Raw genomic sequence first — 24,840 nt, forward strand, 5'->3', positions numbered from 1 at the left:
TACTCAGCCTCCAATGCATGAAACACTTAGGAAAAAAAAAAAAACTCAAGGGTCAACTTTGTGGTACAGCAAGTCAAATCACTGCCTATAATACCAGTATCCTATAGGATTGCTGTTTTGAGGCCTGGCTACTCCACTTTCAATGTAGCTCCCTGCTCATGCACCTGGGAAGGCAGCAGAAGATGGCCCAAGTGCTTGGGCCTCCACTACCCACATGAAAGATCCAGATGAGTTCCAGACTCCTGGATTCTAGCTTAAAAAAGGACATTTAGGAAGTAAGCCAGTAGATGGAAGATTCTCTCTTCCTTCCTCCCTCCAACTCTTTTTTTTTTTTAAGATTCATTAATTTTTATTTTGAAATGCTGATTTTACAGAGAAAGAGAGGTCTTCCATTCTCTGGTTTACTTTCTGAATAGCTGCAATGGGCAGATTTGAGTTGATCCAAAGCTGGGAACCAGGAGCTTCCTTTGAGTCTCCTATGTGAATGCAGGGACTCAAGGACTTGGACCATCTTCCACTACCATAAGCAGAGAGCTGGATTGGAAGTGGAGCAGCCAGTACACAAACCAGCACCCATGTGGGATGCCAGCACTGCAAGGTGGAGTATTAGCCTGTTGAGCTACTGTGTCAGCCCCATCTCTGTGCAACATCCTTTTGAAATAAACACATCTTCTTAAAAAAAAAATTTAAAAATCTTGGTGGCCACAAACATCTTCCTTTAAATACATTAAAAACTACAAAAATTTAAATTACCTAACACACTGTTTTTCCTGAAATCTGTTTCATTGTAACTTGGAGCATTCTTTCAGTCCTTGGTGTTGAAGCCCAGTCCTCAGCCTTAATGCCTTTGATGTGGATTTTATCAGGTTTCAGTCTCCCTCCCCTTGCAGTTCCTCTGCCTCACCTGGATGTTTACAAGTCACCTCCTAACTAAAGGCTGATGCACTACATCAAGGGAGTGGTGCAAGTGTCGGGTTTGCCTGGCAAGATCCTGAATCCTAAAGGCACAAAATTACCCTGCCAGTTAAGATTCTAATGCTAGACTCTGTCTTGAGAAGCTTCCCAGGAACTCCAGGTGCTGATCAAATCAAGTCATAACCAAGCTTTCAGTGGATCATAGACAATGCTTTGGCTATCAGGGCATTTCCAGAGAAACTCGCCTGCTTCCTATTGCAGACTAATCAAGGATGGCAGTGATCACAGTGGACCAGCCGGAGGTTGGTCCCATTCTGTTGTACCTTAAATTTAATCTATAGGAATCATCACTGTGATCCCTTAGGGAGTCTGGGAGTCGAGTAATAGCTGCTCACAGCCACCCAACTCCTTGCTCTGTGCATTGTAAAATAAATTCCTACTTTATTGTACCATTCCAGTGGCAGTGACTGGCTTGCTACGTGTCAAGTGAGTGGGCCCAAGGCTATGGAGAGGAGAGACAGAGAGATCTTCCATGTGCTGATTCCCTCCCCCAGAAGACCACAATATGTGGAGCTAGACCGATATGAAGCCAGGAATCAGGTGCACATTGTAAATTTTCTGCCAAAAGCCTTTTTTTTTCATTTGATATAAGGCCTATGAATTATACACATCTTAATGAAACGGCATGTGTTTGATTAATCTATCATACCTTTAAATGAAGAAAGGTAAGATGTAATGATGTTGAGATTTTATGTACTCTTAAGTTCTATTGTAACTGCTTTATTCTTATGACAGTTGAATTTTCAGATCATAGCCATACTGAAGCACTTGTTGCAGAAGAATATATCTACGAAGATTCTTGGCAGGTAGTTGTTTTTAAGATTTATTTATTTTTATTGGAAAGGCAGATATACAGAGGAGGAGAGACAAAGAGGAAGATCTTCAGTCCGATGGTTCACTTCCCATGTGGCTGCAATGGCTGGAGCTGAGCCAACCCGAAGCCAGAAGCCAGGATCTCCCACACAGGTGCAGGGTCCCATGGCTTTGGGCTGTCCTCGACTGCTTGTCCCAGGCCACAGCAGGGAGCTGGATGGGAAGCAGGGCTGCCAGGATTAGAAGCGGTGCCCATATGGGATCCTGGCGCGTTCAAGGCAAGGACTTGAACCACTACGCTATCGTGCCAGGCCCGGCAGGCAGTTTTTAAGAATGTCTTAGATTTCTTCTTTATAAGATGCCCTGCTTCTGTCTTGGCTCATAACTCAATAAAATTGTATATTATTGACTGTTACACTGTAGGGACAGAAATTTTGAAATAATTTTTGTTCCCTCCTGCCCCTTTTAGGCCACTGAGATTTTTTTTTTATTTTGATGATGTTTACATTTTTTGAATTTTATTTTTGAAGATGTTTACATAGTTAATCATGGAGGAGAGGAGGATACAAGGGGATAAAACACATCCAGCCTCCCAACCACCGTAGCACCCAGGGGATAGGGTGCTGCAACCCGATGTCATCCCAGGGTCCCCACTGTGGAACACTGTCTTAGCGTTCTGTTCATGTGTTTTCAATAGTTCTGAGATCCTGCTGATAACACTGCTCCAAGGATGAGGAAATCCTTTCGAGATCAACTGGCTGTCATAGTCAGCCTCCGAGTCTCCACTGGCCCAGAAATTTACTGTCAAACAAATTTGTTTGGGTGGTTTGGGGTGGTTGATCACTTTGTTCTGCCCTCCATCCTCAGCAAACCAATGGGTGCTGCAGCCCAGCAAATTCTACCCACCATATGCTTGGCCCTCAGCCACCACAGGCAGAGCAGCAGCTACCATTGGGCTGCCCCCCAGACTCTGGTTCCTGTGCCTGCCAGCATATGCAGTAGACTAGTCAGGTCTGTCCCACATCCCGTTGAGATCTCATATATATCATTGGGCACTGAAGCCTAACTCAACCCAACTGACTCCACCCTCCAGCCCACACTCCACCACCTGTGCAGCTAGGCCCACCCCCAGTCCTGGTTCTCATTCACCAATGGGAGTGCAACCCATCAGATAGGAGCCCACAACCCCTCCACTGGACCCACTCACCGCCCTGGATCTTGCATTCTCCAGGTGGTTCTGCAATCTAGCTTGACAGCACTTATCCCTAATCCCAGCCCTTGTCAGCTGATACTGTGGTAAAGCCCAACCTGCTGGCCCTTATTCTGGTTCATACCTCTACCAGTGGATATTCTACTGAATCTTAAATTTCTTTCACTTACCCTTTAATAAGGGAGAAGGACAGAGAATGCAGCATACAGTATCTATAGTGAAAATTTTAGGGCCCAGCGTGATAGCCTAGTGGCTAAAGTTCTTGCCTTGCTCACACCCAGATCCCATATGGGTACTGGTTCTAACCCTGGCTGCCCTACTTCCCATCCTGTTCCCTGATGTGGCCTGGTAAAGCAGTTGAGGATGCCTCGTTATTAGCACAGCTCCAGCCATTGTGGCCACTTGGGGTGTAAATCATAGGACAGAAGATCTTTCTGTCCCTCCTCTCTGTATATCTGACTTTCCAATGAAAATAAATTTTTATCTAAAAAAATTTTATTAAGGATTATGATTTAGTCCTAATTACAAATCGACTTTGAGACACACAAAGGCTTACTTCCCTAATTCTTCGAGTACATTGTTGTCAGGAAAATATGCTAAGCCTATTTTGCGACTTGAACTTGGTTGAATTACCTAAGAGTAACCCCTGGAAACGGCTGGACAGGATTATTAGGAGCTGGAAGAAAAAGAAAAGAAAGGAAAAGCCCATTTGAAAACTTTGCAGTGGGAAGTGTCAGACTGGAAACTTCAACTGTCCTGAATGATGCCATTCCACTGCTTAACAGACACATCATGTGCCTGGTGGCATAAACAACAAACATTGTTTGACTCTACTTCACGAGTGGGTGCTGCAGGACAGAAGATTCCAGAACCAGCCCAGACTTCCCTTTGTGCATAATTAACCCAGACTTGAATTTTCTAAGAAAATGCTTCTAGGAATTATGAACATAAAAACTTTCCTGTCTTATCCAGTAAAAGCAAACACTCTGCATTGAAACTACCTTAACGAACTGTCAAAACAGACACAAATAAATGCATCTCTCGGGCTGAGCCTGGAAGCCCACCTGAAGGAGCAGGTAGATCTGGGGCAGGTTTGCAGATGGCCAGCAGCGTACAGGGAGGGTAGCTCCTTCTCTCCTCCCCCTCCCCACCACTTGCCTTCAGTTTATTCAAAAGGCACAAACACAGAGACAGGAATTTCCCATCTTGTGGTTCACTCCCCAAATGCCTGCAAAAGTTGATCTCTCTTCAAGGAGGGAGAGACTCAACAGCTTGAGCCAACACCACTGGTTTCACGGATGTCACAAGCAGGGAACAGCCCTCCCAAGTTCATCCAGTAGCTCTTGTGCACAAAGTTTCAAACTCAGTGTAAGCAGTCACTTAATATTGTCACACCAAATAACGTCTGAAATGCATTGAATCCTATGATCTTGATGGGAAAACACCATAGTAACATACTCTCATCTATCGCAGTTGTTTCTCAATATGTGGTCCCCAGTCTCCGCACCACCTAGTGGCCTTCTCAGATTCTGGACACAATGGCTGGGAGTATATCCAGGCCAAATCCAGGAACCTGCAGCTGAGCCTCCAACTCCATTTGGGTTTCCCCAGGTGGCTTCAGAGGCCTGAGCAGTTTTCGCCATCTACCACTGCTTTGCTAAGCCTATAGCAGGGAAGCGGAGCAGCTGAGACTTACTCCACCGGGCCACAACGCCTCCCTGGCTTGTTTTAACAAGTTCCCAGGTGATTCTGGAGTACTACAAAAGAACAATTTGAGCTTATGCTCATCCGGTTGTGCTGGATGAATCATTAGGCTCTAACGGTGTTGAGTAACGGCGAGAAGTCGCAATTATCGTAAACATGTTTTTACTATACCAAACATGCTGCTTCCAGTCAAGGTCGCACTTTAAAGGGTGGATAAAGGAGTCCAGTGCACCATCCGCTCAGTCCGCGCGCGGTCACAGCTGACCCGGCGGGAAACTGAAGCTCCGCAGACTGAAATGGCGTCAGCCAATCACAAGCCGCGCTCCGGCCTCTCGCCCATCGCCGCACTGTGATTGGCGGGCTTCCCGCTATCGCCGCGCGAGCCAATCGTCGCTTGGCAGTCGCCGGGACGGAATCGGCGCGAGCGATTTAACATGGCGGAGGACTCCTCCTCCGGGGTTTCGAGCCCGCGGGGGTGCGCCGACGGCCGGGATGCCGACTCCCTGGAGAAGCGGACCCCAGAAACAGCGACAGGCCAGGAGGAGGAGTTCGTGTGCCAGGAACTGATCGGGTGCGAGGTGCAGGCGGAGCTTTCTGAGGAGGAGGAGGAGGACGTGGGCCTGGTGGCCGAGGCGGAGGCCGTGGCTGCCGGCTGGATGCTCGATTTCCTGTGCCTGTCTCTCTGCCGGGCCTTCCGTGACGGCCGCACCGAGGACTTCCACAGGACCCGCGACAGCGCCGAGGGTGAGCGCGGGGCGCCGAGCGGCCGGGGGCGGCGGCGGAGGCCTCTTTCCCGCGCTGGAGCCCCGGTGGGATCCGGGGGCAGGGGCCCATCCAGCGGCTCGAGTCCCTGGTCAACCTGGCATTTTTTCTCCTTGGGAAAAGTGAGACAGACGACCCTCTGTTTAGGGTGGACGCGGGAGTTTAAGAAAATGCGCGCAGCCGCTTTTATCTCCTCAGGCTGTTCTTCAGGTCTTGCTTGTGGCGCTGTGTTTACGCGGCGCTCCATGTGGACGCCCGTGAAGCTCGGGGGTGTGTGTGTTTCCGTGAGCTAGTTCAACTCCTTTGGCCTCAAACGTAACTCGCAGAAATCTGATGTCTAGTTGATGAGCAAAAGCCGATCCAGGAAGATGCCTTGCCTGGTCCTTCAGAGGCGGCGCTCCATGAAGGCACGTGGGCTGCCAAAGCAATGGGAAACAGTGGGATTTTAAAACTGGGAGATTGTCCACCAACTTTTTAACTATTTGTAGTCTTAGAGGATTTAATGGAAATTTTCTCGAAAAGTTACACGAGTTAGGTCAGTGATCCTAACTTGTGGAGGAGCAAAGTAGCTAGCCTGAGACACTGGTCTGGATCCATGCTCTGTCTTCCAGTGCCAGGACCTTTCTCTGTCACAGATAATCCTGGAGCCGTGGGTAATAGAAAAGTCATGGGAAAAATCAATCTTGCGCTGAAGCAGGGCTGGCAGCGTTAGGATTATTCAAGATCTCTCTTTGGGGAACGGGCTGGAATTATCCGTGTTGTCATGCGTTAGAGTTGAACTGGCAGACTCAGGTAAAGATGCCGGCAGAAATATTCATAGAGCATGTGCAGACCTAGGTTCCTAGGCAACGGATTTCCTCACTCAGACTCATAAAAGGACCAAGAAAGCCACCAGCCCTAGTAGCAGTGAGCACCTTAGACCTTGGTTTCTAACACTATTATCCAACAATAGGAAACAAGGCTTTGTTTTTCCTTTTTTTTTTTTTCAAAAAAGTGGCTGAATCTGGGACTAAGGACAGCTACCAGAAAACTCCGTTCCTCTCTGCCATAGTGCTGGACACTAAAGAAAGTGCTCCAGAAGGAGAGAACATGAGCAGTGGCGATTGTCAGGGCCACAGGAATCCTTCCCAAGAGCGCCCCAAGACCAGAGCTGAACGGAGCGTGAGGAAATAAGGTTTATAACCCAGAGTAAGAAAGATCTATCATCATTCCATCCTGATGTAATGTAAATAATACATCACAATGTAATATAAATCTAAAATATATCAGTAAATATAATGTAGTACAAGGAAAATCTTACAGAATTTAAGTGACTTTGATATAGCTGCTTTGTGCTACTGAAGGGCACCTGGTGACTTTGTTCTGAGGCTTAACTTTGTAGCAGCAAATCCTCACAAACACTGTCTCAGCTGGGTGACCAGAGGCCTGCTCAACAATGACAGCTGTACTATATACAAGTGGTATTCCTATGGTCTTCCTCTCAAAAACTAGAAAAATATCAAACCCCGACAAAGTGACAACCTTCAGAAGCCCTCACTGTATTTCTTAAAAATGCCAAGGTCATCAAAATAAGAAAAATCTGAAAAAATTGTCGTAGTCCCCCAAAGTGTCATGAGGATTGTGAGGTCTCCTGGGTAGGTTTCTACAACAGGAAAAAATGCTTGAAGTAAAAAAAGGGAAGTAAATTCGAATAACCTGTGGGCTTTAGTTGGGAATAATAAACCTTGATTTGATCACAGAAACTACCACGTAAAAGTTGTTAATAATAGAAGAAGCTATTGCAGGGTGTATGGAACTTTCACTGTGGTCGTATCAAGTTAAAACTAGTCTAGGAGGGCTCGGTAGCGTGGCCTAGTGGCTAAGGTCCTCGCCTTGATCCCATATGGCCGCTGGTTCTAATCCTGGCGGCTCCACTTCCTCTCTCTCTCCTCCTCTCAGTATATCTGACTTTGTCATAAAAATAAAATAAGTCTTTAAAAAAAAAAAACTAGTCTAGGAAGTAGTTTATTTAAGATAAAATCCTTTTCAAAGTTCCAGCTCAAAGCCTGAGTAGTTTGGCAATGTAATGTTAAGGACACGAAAACCCAGAGAAAAACTTTTTTGGGTTGCTGCTAATCCTTGGTGAGTGAAAATTCTGTTGCCTCTGTTTCTGTTTTTTGGGAACTTGTAAGGAAGTGAAGATGGGAAGGGTCTGACTTCTTAGAATACATTAGATTTTTTTTGTTTTAAAATATTTGTTTATTTAAAAGGCATAGTGACAGAGAGAAACCTTTCATCTGCTGGTTCACTCCCTAAGTGGCCACAACTGAGCCAGTCAGTCTGAAGCCAGAAGCCAGGAGCTTCTTCGAAATTCCTCACATGGAAGCAATTGCCCAAGCATTTACACAGTATTTTGCTGCTTTCCCAGACACATTAGCAGGGAACTAGGCCAGAAGTGGGGCAGTCCAGACTCGAACTGATGCTCCTAGGGCATGGTGGCATCATGGATAGTTGCTGTCCCTGCTATGCCACAGCACTAGCCTCTAGATCTTTCTTTTGCTTTATTCCCTAACTATGGAGTTTTCCTTTACCCTTTGCTGTCTTCCAGGGATTGGTTCTAGCATCTTCCTGATTATTTTTTTCTAAGTAAGGTATACATAGCAAGAAATGCAGGTAAGTGTTAGATTCGCTGACCACCCTGTAGGAACAAATCAGCCAAGTATAGAAAAATATGGATGGCCTTTTTTCACAGGCCTTTCTTACAGTGGAAAAACACATGAAGAAGGGGCTACAGAGGAACAGAAAAAAAGGCAAGGAAAGGGGTGTGCAGGGTGTTTTAAACCCTGGGTGTGATACAGTGCTACCAGGAAACCTTCAGCTCTTAACCAAAACATTTCCTTAGAGAATACTCTGATGGCTGTTCCCCCCAAAAAGATGTTTAAGCATATTCCAAGATTTCTCCCTTTTTGTGTTTCCATGGTATTCTGTACTTTTTTACATTTTCACTTCACTGGTTCTAATGTTTGTCTCTCATTGCTACATAGTTATAAGCTTACAGAGGTACAGAAGTATAGTTTACTTACCATTATATATATACCAACCTGGATAACATCTAGGAGAGTCTTCAAAAGTTTGGGGGATTAATATTAATTATTTTTTAAATGTAGCTTAAATTAAACAGATTTCTTAACTGAAATCTTGACAGAAGTGATATGTTTCCTATAAAATGAAGTTTCACAGTATCAAATGTTTCCAACTAGTGATTTCAGACATTTTATAATTTTGATATGACACTTTATTATTGACTGCTCTGAAAGCAATTTTAAATATTTGTTATTTTAGGTGTGAATGTTAGGTTTTGCAAAATATTCACTGTAAGGCTATTCTTTGTTCTGATCTTTGAAAAGTCAACTTAACTATATAACTTAATTTAATGAGAATGTGAAATCATTGTAATTTTTTAGCAAACCACATAGTGGCACTATTGGATCAAGTTTCATTTTATTTTAATAAACTTTACCTTTTTCTTTTTCAGCCATAATTCATGGACTATCCAATCTAACAGCATATCAGTTAAGAACAATATATATATGTCAGTTTTTGACAAGAATTGCAGCAGGAAAATCCCTGGGTAAATATGTATTTTCATCTTATTTTAAAACTAAAATCTAATATTAGAAGTCTTTAAAGTATCTTAGATTTCTAAGATGGAAGGCAGATTAATAAGGATTAGGTAATGTCAGTCAAGAAAAATTTATAGGTGCCAGTTTTATGGCTGGTTCATTTTCAAACCAATTGTCTGCTGACACTCCTGGGAAGGCAGTAGAAGATGACCCAGGTATTTGGCCCCATGCCACACAAATGAGAAACCCAAATGGAGTTCCTGGCTCTGGGCTTTTGCCTAGCCCAGCCCTGGCTGCTGCGGCCATTTGGGGTGTGAACCATTGGACTAAAGGTGACCCAGTCTCTCAGTCCCTCTACTTTTCAAATTAAATGAACATAAATAATTGAAAAAAATTTTTAAAACTAATGCAGTGTTGTGTAGAAAAACACAGGAAGGTGTAAAGAGGTAGAAATAACGTGAGATTTAGGGAAAGAAAATGTCCTACTCTTACATGGAATTCATTTAGGAATGAAGTAGTTTGCTTTATGCTTGGAAGTATTACTAAGTTTTGTCAGAAAGAAAATACAAAAATGGTATTTTGAATAAAAAACATCAGCATTATTTGGAGAATAACCTGTAGTTTATCTGAAAAATTCATCTTTTGATTTGTTTGTTCAGTTTCCTCAGTTTGTTCCTCATTAGACTTCCTGTGTTAGTAAAACCAGCATTGTCCGTTTAGTTGTTGAAACCTGAGAATCCTGCATTTTCCCTCATATCCTTTGCAGTCTGCTGGCAAGCTCTGTTCTGCATTCAAAGTGAATTCCAAATGCTGCAACTACTTGTTTCTTATATTGTTTTTCCGCTGATGTGCACTCAGTCTGTCACCGTTCTTGTTTTTGCCTTGGAATGCCAAATTCCCACCAAGCACCTTTGCATTTTTTCATTCTCTAAATCTTTGTATGACTCTTTTTCCTGTTTCATATTCTGCTACTCTGACTAGCCCTTCTCTTGGCTACTTTATCTGAAAAGGCTTTCCTTGCCTTCCCTTACCATTCTTGCTTGCTGCTTTCCCACCCTTATTCTGAAATCATACCTGCTGGTTTGTTACTCTCCCAGTAGCATGTAACAATTTTTAGAATAATTACTTTGTCTTATTCTCTGAGATACTCTCCTTAGGCAAGTTTCTGTATGTACTAAGTAGTTCATATATGTTTATTGAATGACCTCTAATTATAGATGCAAGATATGTGAGGCATACATAGTGAATCTTCTTTAATGTACATGCTTGTTTGTTTTAAAGGTAGAGTGATAATGAGGGAGAGACAGAGAAAGCAGAGATGTCTTTAAGTACTGGTTCACTCCACAAATGCCTGCAACAGCCAGCTGGGCTAGGTTGAAGCAAGGATTCGGGAATTCAGGCCTAGTCTCCCATGTGGGTGTCAGGAACCTAAGAAGTTAGGCCATTCGTTGTTGCCTCTGAGCACATAAGCTGGGAGCTGGGTTGGATGTGTGCTAGCTGGGATTCTGTCCAAGCTCTCATACAGGCATGCGACTGCCTACGGTGGTGGTTTAACCTGCTGTGCCATATGCCAGTCCCGGGTGAAGGTTTTTGAGTGTCAGACTGAGTTGTCCGTAATTTGTTAATTGGTTACATATGTCTTTATTCAGAGTAACCCGATAAAAATTCTGCTTTAGGAAAGTTTAATAATAGATGTTCATTTTGTTATTCCATAAATTCCGTAACATGCTATTTATTGTCACCATTTCTTAGCGAAGAAAATTGAGATTGTATTTTGATATGTATAAGAACCATACTTGGCTTAATAGTATATACTATTACTAAGTGCTTAATGAAACTAATATACGTATTAAGAAATCTATTTTGAAAAACCTGATGAAGATTTTACTTAGTTTTTAACTTATTTTTGTGTTTTTTAAAAGATGCACAATTCGAAAATGATGAGCGAATTACACCCTTGGAATCAGCTCTAATGATTTGGGATACAATTGAAAAGGAACGTGACAAACTTCATGAAGAAATACAGAATTTAATTAAAATTCAGGTATGAATGCCACTCCATGTTTACAATGCTTATTTTGTTAGGAACTGAAAACCTATTTAATATCTAAAAGAAATTAAGAGAAACCTGTTGGGAGTAAGTTTCAGTGTAATTCTTTTTCTTTAGAAATTAACCTTTGGTTTTTCCTCTTGGAGTGAGCACTAAAAATGGAAACTTACTTTCTGTGCTTACATATGTGTTATCGTTGTGTAGCAGAAAATGTACTGCGTCAATTTAAAGATCACCAGGCAACTTGAATATGAAAAAATACAACAATTTTAATTAACTTAATACATTAAGGATTGTTATGATCAAGAGCAGACTAACTATACAGTAGGCAATTTAAGAAAAGCCAAAAAAGTAAAGAATAAAGCAGGGAAAAATGTTTTGCCATTCAAAGCAAATATTCTACATGCATAAAATGGCTTTTATTTGATTAGTTTTTGCTTTTAATTTGAGTTAGTTTAGAACTAGGATGCTGAGCATTTATGCAACTACTGGTGTATAAGTGGTGTCTTAACCAGCTGCTCCACAATGCCAGCCCCTCAAACTTTTAGGGCCATTGCAATAGCTCAGTTGGCTAATTTTCTGGCTACAAGTGCCAGCCCCATATGGGCACTGGTTCTGCTGCCTTCCAAGATGCAAAGCAAGGAGCTGGATGAAAAGCTGAATAACAGGGACTTTAACCAAGCACACCAATATGGTATGTAGGCATGCCAAAGCTGAAGCTTAACCCACTGCATCGCAAAGTCCACCCCATCTACTCAGCTTGGAAGTTATATTGTACCATGGTGTAATAAGTTAAGCCTTTGACTCTAGAATCCATGTGGGTTCAAGTCCTGGCTGCTCCTCTTATGATCAGCTGCTTGCTGGTGTGCCTGGGAAAGCAGCAGAGGGTGGCCTGGGTACTTAGGTCCCTGCACCCACATGGGAATCTCAGAGGAGGCTCCAGGCTCCTGGCTCCAGACTCAGAACCATTTAAGAGTGAACCAAAGGAATGGAGGATATCTCTTTCTCCGTTTCTCTCTATAATTCTGCCTTTTGGGCCCCGCGTGGGAGACCCAGAAGAAGGTCTGGCTACTGTCTTTAGATTGGCTCAGCTCTGGCTGTTGTGGCCACTGGGGAGTGAACTAGTGGATGGGAAGAAGAGCGATTAACAACAAAAATGTCAGCTTCCTTTAGTGCCTGAAAAGATTAGGATAACATAATAAATCTTTTTTTCCTGATTTCAGTTCTTAAAAGCAGTCATATTTCTGCCCATTTTCTATTCTTTGGGCCCTAATTCTACTTGATAGTCACCATGGTACTTCTTAGGGAGTTGAAAAAACCACCTGGATATTTCTTTCCTATATAACAGATCAAGAAAAAAAAATTGTTTTTTGAGATTTATTTTTATTGGAAAGAGAATTACAGAGAAGGAGAGAGGGAGAAAGATCTTTTGTCTGTTGGCTGCGTGGCCAAAGCTGACACAATCCCAAGCCAGGATCCTCCAGGAGCTTATTCCAGGTCTCCCACATGGGTGCAGGGTGTCCCAAGGCTTTTGGCCCTCTCCCACTGCTTTTCCAAGTCGTAAGCAGGATCCTGGATTTGAAGTAGAACAGCCAGGACATATCAGAAAACATAGATTCACCTAGTGTGATGCTTTCCAGTTACATCCTTTTTTTTTTTTAATATCTGAGTAGCATTCCAAAGTATGTGTGTATGACACTTTCTTTAAATAGTCATCAGTTGATGAACATCTGGGTTGATTCCATATCTTAGCTGTTGTGAATTAAACTGCACTAAGCATGCAGGTATAGACAAGTCATGCTGATTGCATTTCCTCTGAGTAAACTCCTGAGAGTGATACGGCCATGCCATTAGAGCCGATCTATTTTCAGATTTCTGAGTAATCGCTGTACTGTCTTTTCGTTCTTGTTCATCCAAATTTTTACTCTTTATTTTTCCTTCATTATGGTGCAACATTTTCTCTTTATCATTTCCTTTCTGCTTAGAGAATTTTCTTCAGACATTTCTTTTATGATAGGCCTGTTGGTGACAAACTGAGTTTCACCTGAGAATATCTTAATTTTCTCTTTATTTCAAGATATTTTTACTGGCTATAAAATTCCAGGTTGATGATTCTTTTAGTACTTGAAAATTTTTATGCCCCTTACTTACTTACTTTGCGATATCTGGTAAGAAGTCCATTGTCATTGTTTTTCTCTTAACAAAGCATTCTTCCGCCCTTCCCCCCCCCGCCCCCCGCCGCCGCTTTTTTTTTTATCATTTTATTATTTCATGATACAGTTTCAGAGTCTGGAATTTCTCTTACTCCCTTCCTAAATCCCCTCCTCTCCAACTTGTTTCCCCTATATTATTAAAATAATACAGTTCTTCATAAACATTCATAAGTCCATCAGTGCGGGCATGGACAATGGCAGAGTCTAGCATCTTGTTGTCAGGATGTAGTTAAGTTTCATTGGGAGTACATCTTTGTCTGGAAGTACAGATGCATACTGCATTGTATCCTCTCATCTGGATATGATAGTCTGCATGACGTGGTTATTATACATCCCCTTAAATAAAAAGCCACAATACAAAATCAACAACATGAAGAAAAAAAGAAATTTGAAACATGAAGTTAAATAGCATGCTACTGAATGACTAATCTGTCATTAAAGAAATGAAAAAGAAAATCAAGAATGTTCTTGAAGAAAATGATGCTACTTTATGACGTATGAGTCAGTGAAGAATTTAAGGAGAAAAAAACTGTTTTGATACCGTCTTGGTAAGATAGCTGAAGTTTATTAATGGCATCAGGCTGTTGTAGACTGAGGATCACATAGGATAAGGGAGGAGGTATCGAGCTTACATAGTTCCCATTAAGCCATCAGTTTCCCCACCCTTGTTTGGAACTATGTTTTGTTTTGTGTATCCCATCAAGTGTTCTCATTCAGTTGTATCCAATCAGTTGTTATCCTATGTTCACTGTCCTCCCACAAGTGGCAGTGGCCTTCTACAAAAGAAATGCAATAAAAACAGACATCAAAAACCATGAGATACAGTTTCCACTGATCTCTGTTGGTATGATATGTCTCCCATAGGCAACAGATATGGGTTTTGTTTTTTTAATTCGGTCTACTAATCTGTGTGTGATCGATGGATTTAAGCCATTTACACTCAGGGTTATAAATGGGTGGTAATTTGGTCCTGTCATTTTAGCTATGGGTGGAGCTCAGATCGCCACTTGCTGACCACTGCTGTGGTATCTAGTCACTGCAACACTACACCGTTATGTCCGCTTCTTTCCTGTGTCCATCAGTCACCAGGTGCCCCTTTGCTGCCGGCCTGTCCTCTTCTATTATCTGGACTGTGTCCTCTCTGCTTTACCCTGGCTAATTTGTTTGAACGTGTCCTTACCCTATTCCGCCGTCTTGATTCCGTTTCTCATTTTCCCATACTTTTTCATAACAGTTGCACTAGTTCACATTCCCACCAACAGTGCATTTTGGTTCCTTTTCCCCACATCCTCTACAACATTTATAGCTTTTTGATTTTCAAATGCTAGCCTTTCAAGCTGGGATGAGTGAAACCTCACTGAGGTCCTTACATTTCTCAATGGCTAGTAATCCTAATTATTTTTAATGTGTCTGTCGGCCATCTCAACTACTTGCCTATTTATGTTCATTTTCTAACTGGATTGTTTGATTTGCTGTGTTTCTAGACTCTATAGATCTTGGTTTTTAATCCTTTATCAGTTGCATTATTTGCAAATGTTTTTTTTTCATTCTGTTGATTTCCTTTGTTTGCTTTGTTAACTTTGTAGTACAGAAGCTTCTTAACTTGATGTAACCCCATTCCTCTATTTTTATTTTAACTGCCTGTCCTGGGCAGTTTCACCTCTGCCTTTTTATTTCTTGCTGAGTTTCCAGCTGTTTTCCTTTAATTTGATGGTATTATACCATTGATTTAGATCCTTGATTAATTTAGAGTTGATCTTTTGTGTGAAGTCAAGTACGGATCTTATTTCATACTTCTGCTCACAGAGATTCAGTTCTCCCAAATGTCATTTGTTGAGGAGTCTCCTTTCTTGAAGGGTTGATTTCAGCTCATTTGTCAGATTTATTGGTTGAGGCTGCATGGACTAATTTTGGGGATTTCTTTTCTGGTCCTTTTATATGTGCATGGGATAACCTCTAATTTATTGGTGACTGCTTTTAATTTTGCCAGAATTAGAGATAGTCGGCAGGCATTTATTAATATGTGTAGGGCCAATCAAAATTTTTCATCTTTTTTAAGCCACAGATATTTATTTATATACACATATATATTTATATAAAGTGTGTGTGTATATATACATATATATATAGGGCTTTTTCATCTAATGACTTGCTCCTCGAATGACCATAACAACTAGAGTTAGGCCATTCTGAAGCCAGAAGCCAATAGTTTTTTCCAGGTCTCTCACGATGCAGGGGCTGAAGAACTGGGACCATCTTCCACTGCTTTTGTAGGCACATTAATAATGATCTGATCAGAAATGGAGTTAGCTGGGACTTGGGCTAGTGCCTTTATGGGATTCTCATGCCACAGGCGGCATTAAATTGCATATAAAAATGTTTAAATGAAGTATTTTGGACTTGAGCAATTTCAATAATTATTTTGCTATTCAATTTCTTTAAAAGCAGTGTCGTGTTATTGTCTTTTAGGCTGTAGCTGTTTGTATGGAAAATGGCAATTTTAAGGAAGCAGAAGAAGTCTTTGAAAGAGTATTTGGTGATCCAAATTCTTATACGGTAACTATTTAAGACTGGTATTTTAATATAGATTGAAGAAAACAAAGTGAATCGAAAGAAAAGAAATACATCATTCTTTAATATAGACAACACTGTCCAACAGAAACTATGCAAGTGACGTACAAGTGTAGAATTTCACAAACTTTGTTTTAAAAATTTATTTTTTTATTGCAAAGTCAGATATGCAGAGACACATAGAGGAAGATCTTTGTCCGATGATTCACTCCCCAAGTGACTGCAATGGCTGTCACTGTGCCTATCTGAAGCCAGGAGCTTCCATGTCTCCCATGGGGGTACAGGGTCCCAAGGCTCTGGGCTGTCCTCGACTGCTTTCCCAGGCAGGGAGCTGGATGGGAAGCGGGGCTGCCAGGATTAGAACCGGCACCCGCATGGATCCCTGTGCGTTCAAGGCTAGGACTTTAGCTGCTAGGCCACTGTGCCTGGCCCAAATTTCAAACTTTTATTTTTGAATTTTATGATATAATTGCATAGGGTCTGGGATTTCCTCACTCCCTACTCCCCAAATTCGCACCCCCGACTGATTTCCCCTTTTTTATTGCAGTAATACAGTCCTTCATAAGTCATATGTCCATCAGTCTGTTAAAGTATGTCCTGTCATTGCTGGTACAGACAATGGCAAACAATCCAGCATCCTATTGTCACGATATATCTAAGTTTCCTTGGGAGTCCGTCTTTGATTTGGAAATAGAAATGCATACTGTATTGTATCTTCACATCTGGATATGATAATCTATTACGCATCACTATACATTCCCTTAAATGAAGCCATAAAATAAAGTCAACAGTAGGAATGAAGTTAAAAATTTACAGCAGCATGGAGTTAAACAACATGCTACTGAATAACTAATGTATTGATGAAGAAATGAAAAAGAAAACAAACCTTTCGTAAAATGATGCTACTATATGATCTAAAAGTCGGTGAAGAATTTGATAAGAGAAAAGAAGCTATTTGGAAGAAATGAAAATAAAAAATATCAAAACCCGTGGGTTGCAGCAAAAACAGTATAGAAAGGGTTATTGATCTTACAGTTTGTATAAAGGTTGCATTATATCAGAGAGAACATGATATTTATCCTTTTGAGATTGACTTATTTCACCGAACATGATGGATTCTATTTGGAACCATCTAGTTGCAAATGATATAATTTCATTCTTTTTAGTGGCTGAAAAATTTCACAAATTCTCTATTAGCATATTGGAAAAGTAAAAGGTAGGGCCATTGCAGTGACTCAGTGGCTGAATCCTCACCTTGCACATCCTGGGATCAAACATGAGTGCCAGTTCGTGTCCCAGCTGCACTTCCCATCCAGCTCCCTGCTTATGACCTGGGAAAACAGTGTAGTCCAAAGCCTTGGGACCCTGCATCCATGTGGGAGACCCATAGGAGTCTCTTGGCTTTGGATCAACTCAGTGCCGGCTGCTGCGGCCATTGGGGAAGTAAACCAGTAGATGGAAGATCTGTCTCATTTGAATTAGTTCAAGTTTTTATCTTTGGTATCCTTTTAAGTTTTATAGGATAAATGTATGTATGTATTTTTTTTTAGGTTTATTTGTTTTTATTGGAAAGTCAGATTTCCAGAGAGAAGGAGGAGAGTGGCTGCAGTGGCTGGAGCTGAGGTGAATCAAAGCTAGGAGCTTCCTCTGGGTCTCCCACTCAGGTACAGGGTCAAGGCCTTGGACCATCCTTAACTACTTTTCCAGGCCACAAGCAGGGAGCTGGAAGGGAAGTGGAGCAGCCAGGACATGAATCGGCACCCACATGGGACCCTGGTGCATGCAAGATGAGAACTTTAGCCACTAGGCTACTGCGCCAGGCCCATATATGCATTTCTTTTGAGTATATGTCTAGGAGTAGGATTCATGAGGCATAGGATATATATACATTCTCGGTTTTAGTTAATGCCACCACACTATTTTCCAAAGTATTTTTGTGGCACATATGATTATGGCAATTCCTCTGAAGTGCAGGAGAGTTCTAATTGCTCCACATATCATATCTGTGACTTTTATTTTAGCCATTCTGGTTTTAGTTTCTTTTTCTTCTAATAAGGGACTAAAATAAATTGAGGGCAGGTTGTGATTATAGTAAAGCTTAGTCTGTCTTTAGACTGACTATGTTCCTAGCCTATGGAATTTTCAGCTGCTAGCCTGGTGTGCTTCTGTCCCTATGCTTTGTCTTTTTCATTAGTAGAGTACTGTGAAACCCCTCTGTTTATATTTCCTGAGAGGAAAATTTACAGCCAGTGAACATTAAGACATCCATTTAGACAGTAGTGCTTAACCTCCTGAACTAGTGTTTGTACTGAAGACAATACCATGTAAGATGTTCAAATATCATTTGCTAGCCCTCATACTGGCTGCAATAACAGCAGTTGGCTCAGAGTGAAAAGTGTCTGCCTGCATAACTTCCTCCCCAAATATAAATTGCATTTTAACTTGGGAGAGCATCTTAGCAAAATTTGTAGGCATGCATTCCACTTGGACGACACATAAGAAAGCCATGAAGCTTCAAGACATAAGCAAAAATCCCATGCTGTCTTACAGCATTTGACCTGAGATGAACCTGAGAGTTTGTTTTAAATTTACATTTAGCATTGGAAGAATTACTTCCAAGAAAAACCTGTACTATGCAAAATAAGATATATAGAAAGATATTTAGGTCCAGTGCAGTAGACTACTGGCTGAAGTCCTTGCCTTGCATGTGCCGTGATCCCACATGGGCGCTGGCTCCTGTCCCAGCTGTTCTACTTCCCATCCAGCTTCCTGCCTGTGACCTGGGAAAGCGTCCAGGATGGCCCATAGCCTTGGGACCCTGTACCCGTGTGGGAGACCTGGAAGAAGCTCCTGGCTTTGGATCAGCTCAGCTCCAGCTGTTTCAGCCATTTGGGGGAGTGATAGAGAATCTTTTTGTCTCCTCTCTGTAAATCTGACTTTCCAATAAAAAAAAAAATCTTAAAATATATTAGTATTATAGTGATATCCACTATCTAAATTCTTTAACAGGCTGGAAGGATTGATGCATGAATTATATTTTTATTGATGCGTTACTATACCAGTGGTGCAAATTACTAGTTCTCCAAATTTCATCAACATAATTAATTGTCTTAAACATGGCCATATAATAATATGTTACAAAATTTTTGTGCTTGTAATTTTGTAACTGCTTTTTTCTCATTTGCTTTAGTCTTTAGAAAGGAAACTGCTTATGATAATATCTCAGAAAGATCCATTCCATTCCTTTTTTCAACACTTCAGCTATGACCACATGATGGAGAAAATTAAAAGTTACGTGAATTTTGTGCTGAATGAAAAATCATCAGCCTTTCTGATGAAGGTATACATGTTATTTGTTGTATTAAAAGAATAAAAAGAAGAAACTAGTTTCCAGGTTTTTTTCTAGTGGTTTTATAGAATGTGTAAGAATTTTATAATTAGTGAACATAATTAATAGGGTATGTAAGTATTTTTGCAAGTTTTAGAATGATGAGTTGAACAGAAAACATCAGAATGTATTAAGAATAAGTAGTAGAAACATGTAGTTTTAAGTACTTTTTTCTTTAAATATTCATTTGAAAGAGAGGGAGAAGCAGAGAGGAGCTTCATGTGCTTGTTTACTACCAAAGTAGCCGCAGCGGCCAGGGCTGAGCCAAGGCAGAGCCAGCAGCCCAGAGGTTCATCAGGATCTGCCTTGTTGGGTGGCAGGGGTTCAGGCACGCAGGCCATTTTCCTCTAGTGCTTTTTCCATGCACATTAGCAGGGAGCTGGATTGGAAGTAGAGCATCTGGGATATGAACTAGCACTTGTATGGGATGCTGGCATCACATGTGGTGACTTTACAAACTATGCCACAGTGTTAGCCCCTTAAGTACATTTTAAATGCAAATATTTTAAGGTGGCAAGTAAGATTGGATTAAAGAAAAGCCTTTAGAATTTTTCTAGACATTTGTGCTCTGTCTTAGCCCCTAGAAGTGTTAGTATGTTATTGAAGTGGTGGGACATTTTAATTTTTGCTTCATTTCAGAATATCCAGAATTTTAATTTTTTAGCTAATTTTTTAAATTGCTTTTATTTTACTTGATAGAAAGAAAGTTTGAAATTTTCCATTTGCTGGTTTACTCCCCAAAAACAACAGAAGCTGGGGAGCATCTTTCCTTTAAAGAGCTTTGCCATAAGATCACAGCATGGCTTGAAATGCATGTCCAAATGATCATTGAAAATGGAAATTGTAAACTTCACATTCCAGAACCCCATTTGGATTTTTGCACTTTTTCATGTAATGCAGAATAACAATACATTTCAATTGCATTGCAGATCCTAACATTATGTAGTTTGTTTTCATGTTGTACAGCAATTTTACTTTAAATTATGAAATAGGATGCCTTATTTAAGTGCAGTTATACTCTACTGTGCCCTGACAGTAGCAATTACTTTTAGTCTATTGCATACAAATGTAGAGTATTAGAAGTGTAACTTACTTCAGTGAAATACTCTTTACACCTAAAAAACCAAAACAGGAGTAGAGGAATGAGAGAGGTACAGTGATATCTTGTCACCTGGTTTACACCACAGATGCCCACAGCAGCTAGGGCTGGACCAGTTCAAAGCCAAGAGCTGAGGACTCTATCCAGGTCTTCCAAATACCTGAGTCATTCAGGGTACATGTTAGCAGGAAGTTGAATCAGAAATGCAGCTGCAGCTCAAACCAATATTGGGATGTGGTTATCTCAAGTGGTAGTTTAAGTGCTGTCCTATACACCTAACCTATTTATTTTTAAGTAGACTTTCATTTTAAAATTATGTGGTGAGCTTAATAAATGAACATGCAAGAAAGACCTGCTTTATACTGCTGTAAACTAACTCGACACTTACAGTAGCTGCCACTTGTGTCGTATTACTGGTGAAAATAACATTGCCTTTTATTGACCTGTGAATACGGTTTCGCTGTAACTATCAGAGTTAAAAGGTTTAATTTAATGTTGTTTCTTAAAAATGGCCTCATTTTTCCTTTCTTCCTTCACACATACGCTTTTTCAAGGCAGCAACAAAAGTAGTGGAAAGTAAAAGAGCAGGAGCAACAACTTCTCAAGATAAGCCTAACGATGATGATGCTGAAATGGAAACTGAAAGTACTTTGGATATAAGGAAAAGGTTTGTAAACTGATCAACTGTATGCATTTTTTGTTTTATGAATATTCTGTCTGTAAAAGTGCTTTAAGCCACTATTAAAACTAATGTTTAATGGATATATTTTATGATTAACATCTGGAGTACTGTAATTATTTAGTGACATTTACAAATTATATGTGCTAAGCAAAGTAGAAAATAACCCATTTTGAATATTGGGTAGTTTCATTTACATTCTGAAGGTGGGCTTAGGGCCAAGGTTGAGATTGGAAACCTGAGTCATTTGTACTTGTTTGTGGCTCTCAGATACCGCATGTCCTTAAGTGATTCACCATGTTTCATTCTATTGGGAATTATTCTCATATTTTAGATAGTGTTGAGGTATCTTTTAGCTTAAGCTAATTGCTATATTGTGTGCTCAGCTGAAGAAACAATGATTTGTTTCAGTCTTATGTATTGAGAGTTCCACTTACCATCTTTTCTGATGAACCCATATTCCCTTTTGTCTTCCGTCCTAGTGTAAGGCCAGATAGTCAGTGTGGTCCATGGATGAATATATTTGTTAACAGATGTAATGTGATGTGCCGCATGGATCCCATCTCTTTATTTTATTTGATTTCGTTTATTTGGAAGGCAGAGTGAGAGTAACATAGACAAATGATATATCTACCGTTCACTTTCCACATACCTAAAAAGAACCATGGCTAAGCTAGGCTGAAGCAGGACACATCTTCCACATGGATGGCAGGGATCCTGCCTCCCTTTGTCTGCGTTGGAGGAAGCTGGACTGGAGGTAGAAACAGGACTAGAATACTTCAAGAATACAACTGCTGTGCCACAGTACCCACATCTGGGGCCATTTATTAAATCATTCTGTAATGGTAGAGACTGAGATCAAAATTGGGTGTTCCCTGGCCCACCTTCTCAGGACTGGGACTAGATTTTCTTGTTGTGGGCCTTCCTAATAGCAGAACATGGCCTACTGCTCATTACATATTGTTTAGAAAATCAGACTGCAGAAGGCATGACTATGGTGCCTGATACGGGCTTTGTTAAGGCAGGTATTTAATGTATGGATGGAAGATGTGAACAGAAGTATGTCCAGAGTGACTGAAAGTCATTGTCCATGTGATGGTCTCTCCTTATCTGAAGGGTATTCTCACTGGGCGCTGAAACTCTATTAGCTCTGTAACTAAACATGCATGGTGACAGTAACTTCAAATAGCAAAATTACCATGAATTTCTTTTTCCTTCACAATTTCACAGAAAATTCATTCTTGCCACATAAGATTTGTTTGTTTCCTGGTTAAGATTTTTCACCTAAAGACCTTATGGCTTCTGGGCTTCTGGCATATCCAAATTGCCAGCAAAACTGCTCTGGTACTATGGAGCCGTTATTAAGCAAAATAGTACAAACCCTGTTATTTGCTCTTGTAAGTAATCAGCATGGCAAATAAGCGGCTAAGGGATAGTGAGTTTGTAGAACTGATGTACTCGATAAAGGGATAATTCACATTCTAGGTGTGGTGGAGCTGGACATCATTCTACTCAGAAGAGGCAAATTTAAAACTTATGTAATATTTCTAGAGCCCAGCGCAGTAACCTAGTGGCTAAAGTCCTTGCCTTGCACATGCCAGGATCTCATATGGGCGCCGAGTTTAATCCCGGCAGCCCCCCCTTGCCATCCAACTCCCTGCTTGTGGCCTAGGAAAACAGTCAAGGACAGCCCAAAGCCTTGGGGCCCTGCACGCACATGGGAGATCCAGAAGAGGCTCCAGGCTCCTGGCTTCAGATTGGTGCAACTTTGGCCATTGCTGTCGCTTGGGAAGTGAATCAATGGACGAAAGATTTAAAAATATTTCTATGTAATATTTCTAGAATTTTCCATTTAATATTTTCAGGCTAAATTAAAGTGCTTAGTACTCTTAGTACCAACTGGAGATTTTGTAAAAAAAAACAACGTATCTAGCACAGATAAGGGGACTGGTACAATCATATCCTTGAGCATTAATGCCACTTCTCACATGCATGGTGCCTTCTAATAACACAACTTCTCACTGCTCTTCAACCATTATTGCTTCTGTTTTTGCCTGGTTCCTTCTGTTTCTGAATTCCTATTTAAAGAAGTTGGTCTGCAAGGCAAGCTCTTAACTTGCCATCTGAGGCTTTCCCCATTTTTCTAAACAGAATCGTTCTGCGCTCTCAAAGCACTAAGTCACACCTCTGTAAAAGTACCTTCTCTTAGATGATAATTTATATTTCCATGTCTGTAAAAGGAAACTGTTGAGATTCTAAGTTGGCTTTGAAGCACCTTCATTAACTTGGTAGCTTTGGTGTGTGATTAATTACATTAAAACCTGCAGGACACCAAAAAGACAAGGTAAAGATTTAAGGGTCACACAAACACCAGCACTGTCCTGGAAGCAGAGATGGAGATAAAGCACCACAAAGCAGTGTCAGGATGGTGGGTAGTAACACACAGCCAGGTTTGAGAATGCTAGAGAAATTGAAACCTTCATGTCATCAAGACTATCTGAACTCAGTTTTGTGCTTACAATATTGTGCTGATTGATCTATTTGAGACAAGTATTACAAATATGGAACAAATAATACTAGACGGTGCAGAAGTCATTACTGAAGTCTGAATATGAACTTGACAGAAGTGTTGTTAAGCAAGGCCTTGGGGCTTTGAACAATGGTGAAGACTTATCCAGGTGGTTGGAAGAGGAAGTGTCATTTGAGGAGAGACGAATAGTATGTGTGCATGGAGCTATTTTGACTATAGCAAACAGGAATTTACAGGTCAGTTGGAGACTGGTGGAGAGGATAAGAACATTGAACTTATAAGATGTGATTAGTTAAATGCGTATTTTTAATGTATCAGTTGTACTTCAGTAAAGCTGTTTTTAAAAAAAACATGATTCATGAAATTAAAGAACCATGGAAGAATTTTAAAAAAAATTATGAATGCTTGATGGTAGCAATAACTGTTCTTAACTTTTATTTTGGAAGACTTAATATATATTGGACACATTTGGGCAGAAATTAGCCATGTTGTAATGGACTGTATTTGTCCTAACATTGCCAGAATTTCTTTCCAGTGAATTTTTTTTTTAATAAATTGAAATGACTTTACTGTGAAAAATACCCTTATGAAAGTTTTATTTATATTCTTAAAATTTTTTTCTTCTCTTAAAGTGTTAATGACAAACAGTCTACGGTAACTGAATCCTCAGAGGGTACAGTATCCTTATTGAGGTGAAGTAAATTGACGTTTCTCTTTTCTGTCTTTAACATCTTTGTAGCAATTCATGCAGACTTAAATATGTTATGTGTAACTACCATGTGAATGATATGATTAAAAGACCATTTCAGGGTCCCTCTTACCTCAACAGATATTCTCGACCCTGATGTTCTAGATATAGTGACCTGCTTCTGGCATTTTGACTTGTTCCACATTATTTCTACAAGCCCATTGTTGAAATATACGCATAAGGGTACTTCAAGAAGTTCATGGCAAAATGGGATTAAAGATAAGTCTACTTTGGTGCAAAAAGTTTAAAAACATTCTTGTGTTTTCCTGAACCTTTTGGACATACCTCAATGCACAGATTTCAAAGATTTTTGCACTAAAATAAACTTACAGTTCTTTTTCCATGATCTTTCTGAAAGTTCTCTCATCTAGGGAATTTTTGAACATGAAGCACTTGCTTAGTAAACTCATTTTCTGTCCTAGAAACAAAAATGAGGAAGAGGATGGGAGTGTCTCTGAAGAGCGCCTGAAATTTCACTCTTACGAGAAATTACTGG

At 40.6% G+C, this 24,840-nt stretch overlaps 1 protein-coding gene across 4 annotated transcripts in view; it reads left to right on the plus strand.

Annotated features, from left to right (window-relative positions):
* Positions 1-5,073: 5,073 nt before the first annotated feature.
* The window catches only part of TERF1 (telomeric repeat binding factor 1), a 32,607-nt gene continuing 12,840 nt past the window's right edge, over positions 5,074-24,840 (plus strand). The window contains exons 1-7 of one of the 4 annotated variants that reach the window (XM_058668727.1): positions 5,074-5,446; positions 8,979-9,074; positions 10,989-11,110; positions 15,799-15,885; positions 19,091-19,240; positions 20,942-21,054; positions 24,229-24,288. In XM_058668727.1, the coding sequence (XP_058524710.1) occupies positions 5,137-5,446; positions 8,979-9,074; positions 10,989-11,110; positions 15,799-15,885; positions 19,091-19,240; positions 20,942-21,054; positions 24,229-24,288 (938 nt within the window). In that variant the 5' untranslated portion in view covers positions 5,074-5,136. The remainder of the gene's footprint in view (positions 5,447-8,978; positions 9,075-10,988; positions 11,111-15,798; positions 15,886-19,090; positions 19,241-20,941; positions 21,055-24,228; positions 24,289-24,840) is intronic. The other 3 variants (XM_004588043.2, XM_058668726.1, XM_004588044.3) reach the window with 3 other exon arrangements.

The sequence above is a fragment of the Ochotona princeps genome, chromosome 9 (genome assembly GCF_030435755.1).
Source record: "Ochotona princeps isolate mOchPri1 chromosome 9, mOchPri1.hap1, whole genome shotgun sequence".
Lineage (NCBI taxonomy): Eukaryota > Metazoa > Chordata > Mammalia > Lagomorpha > Ochotonidae > Ochotona > Ochotona princeps.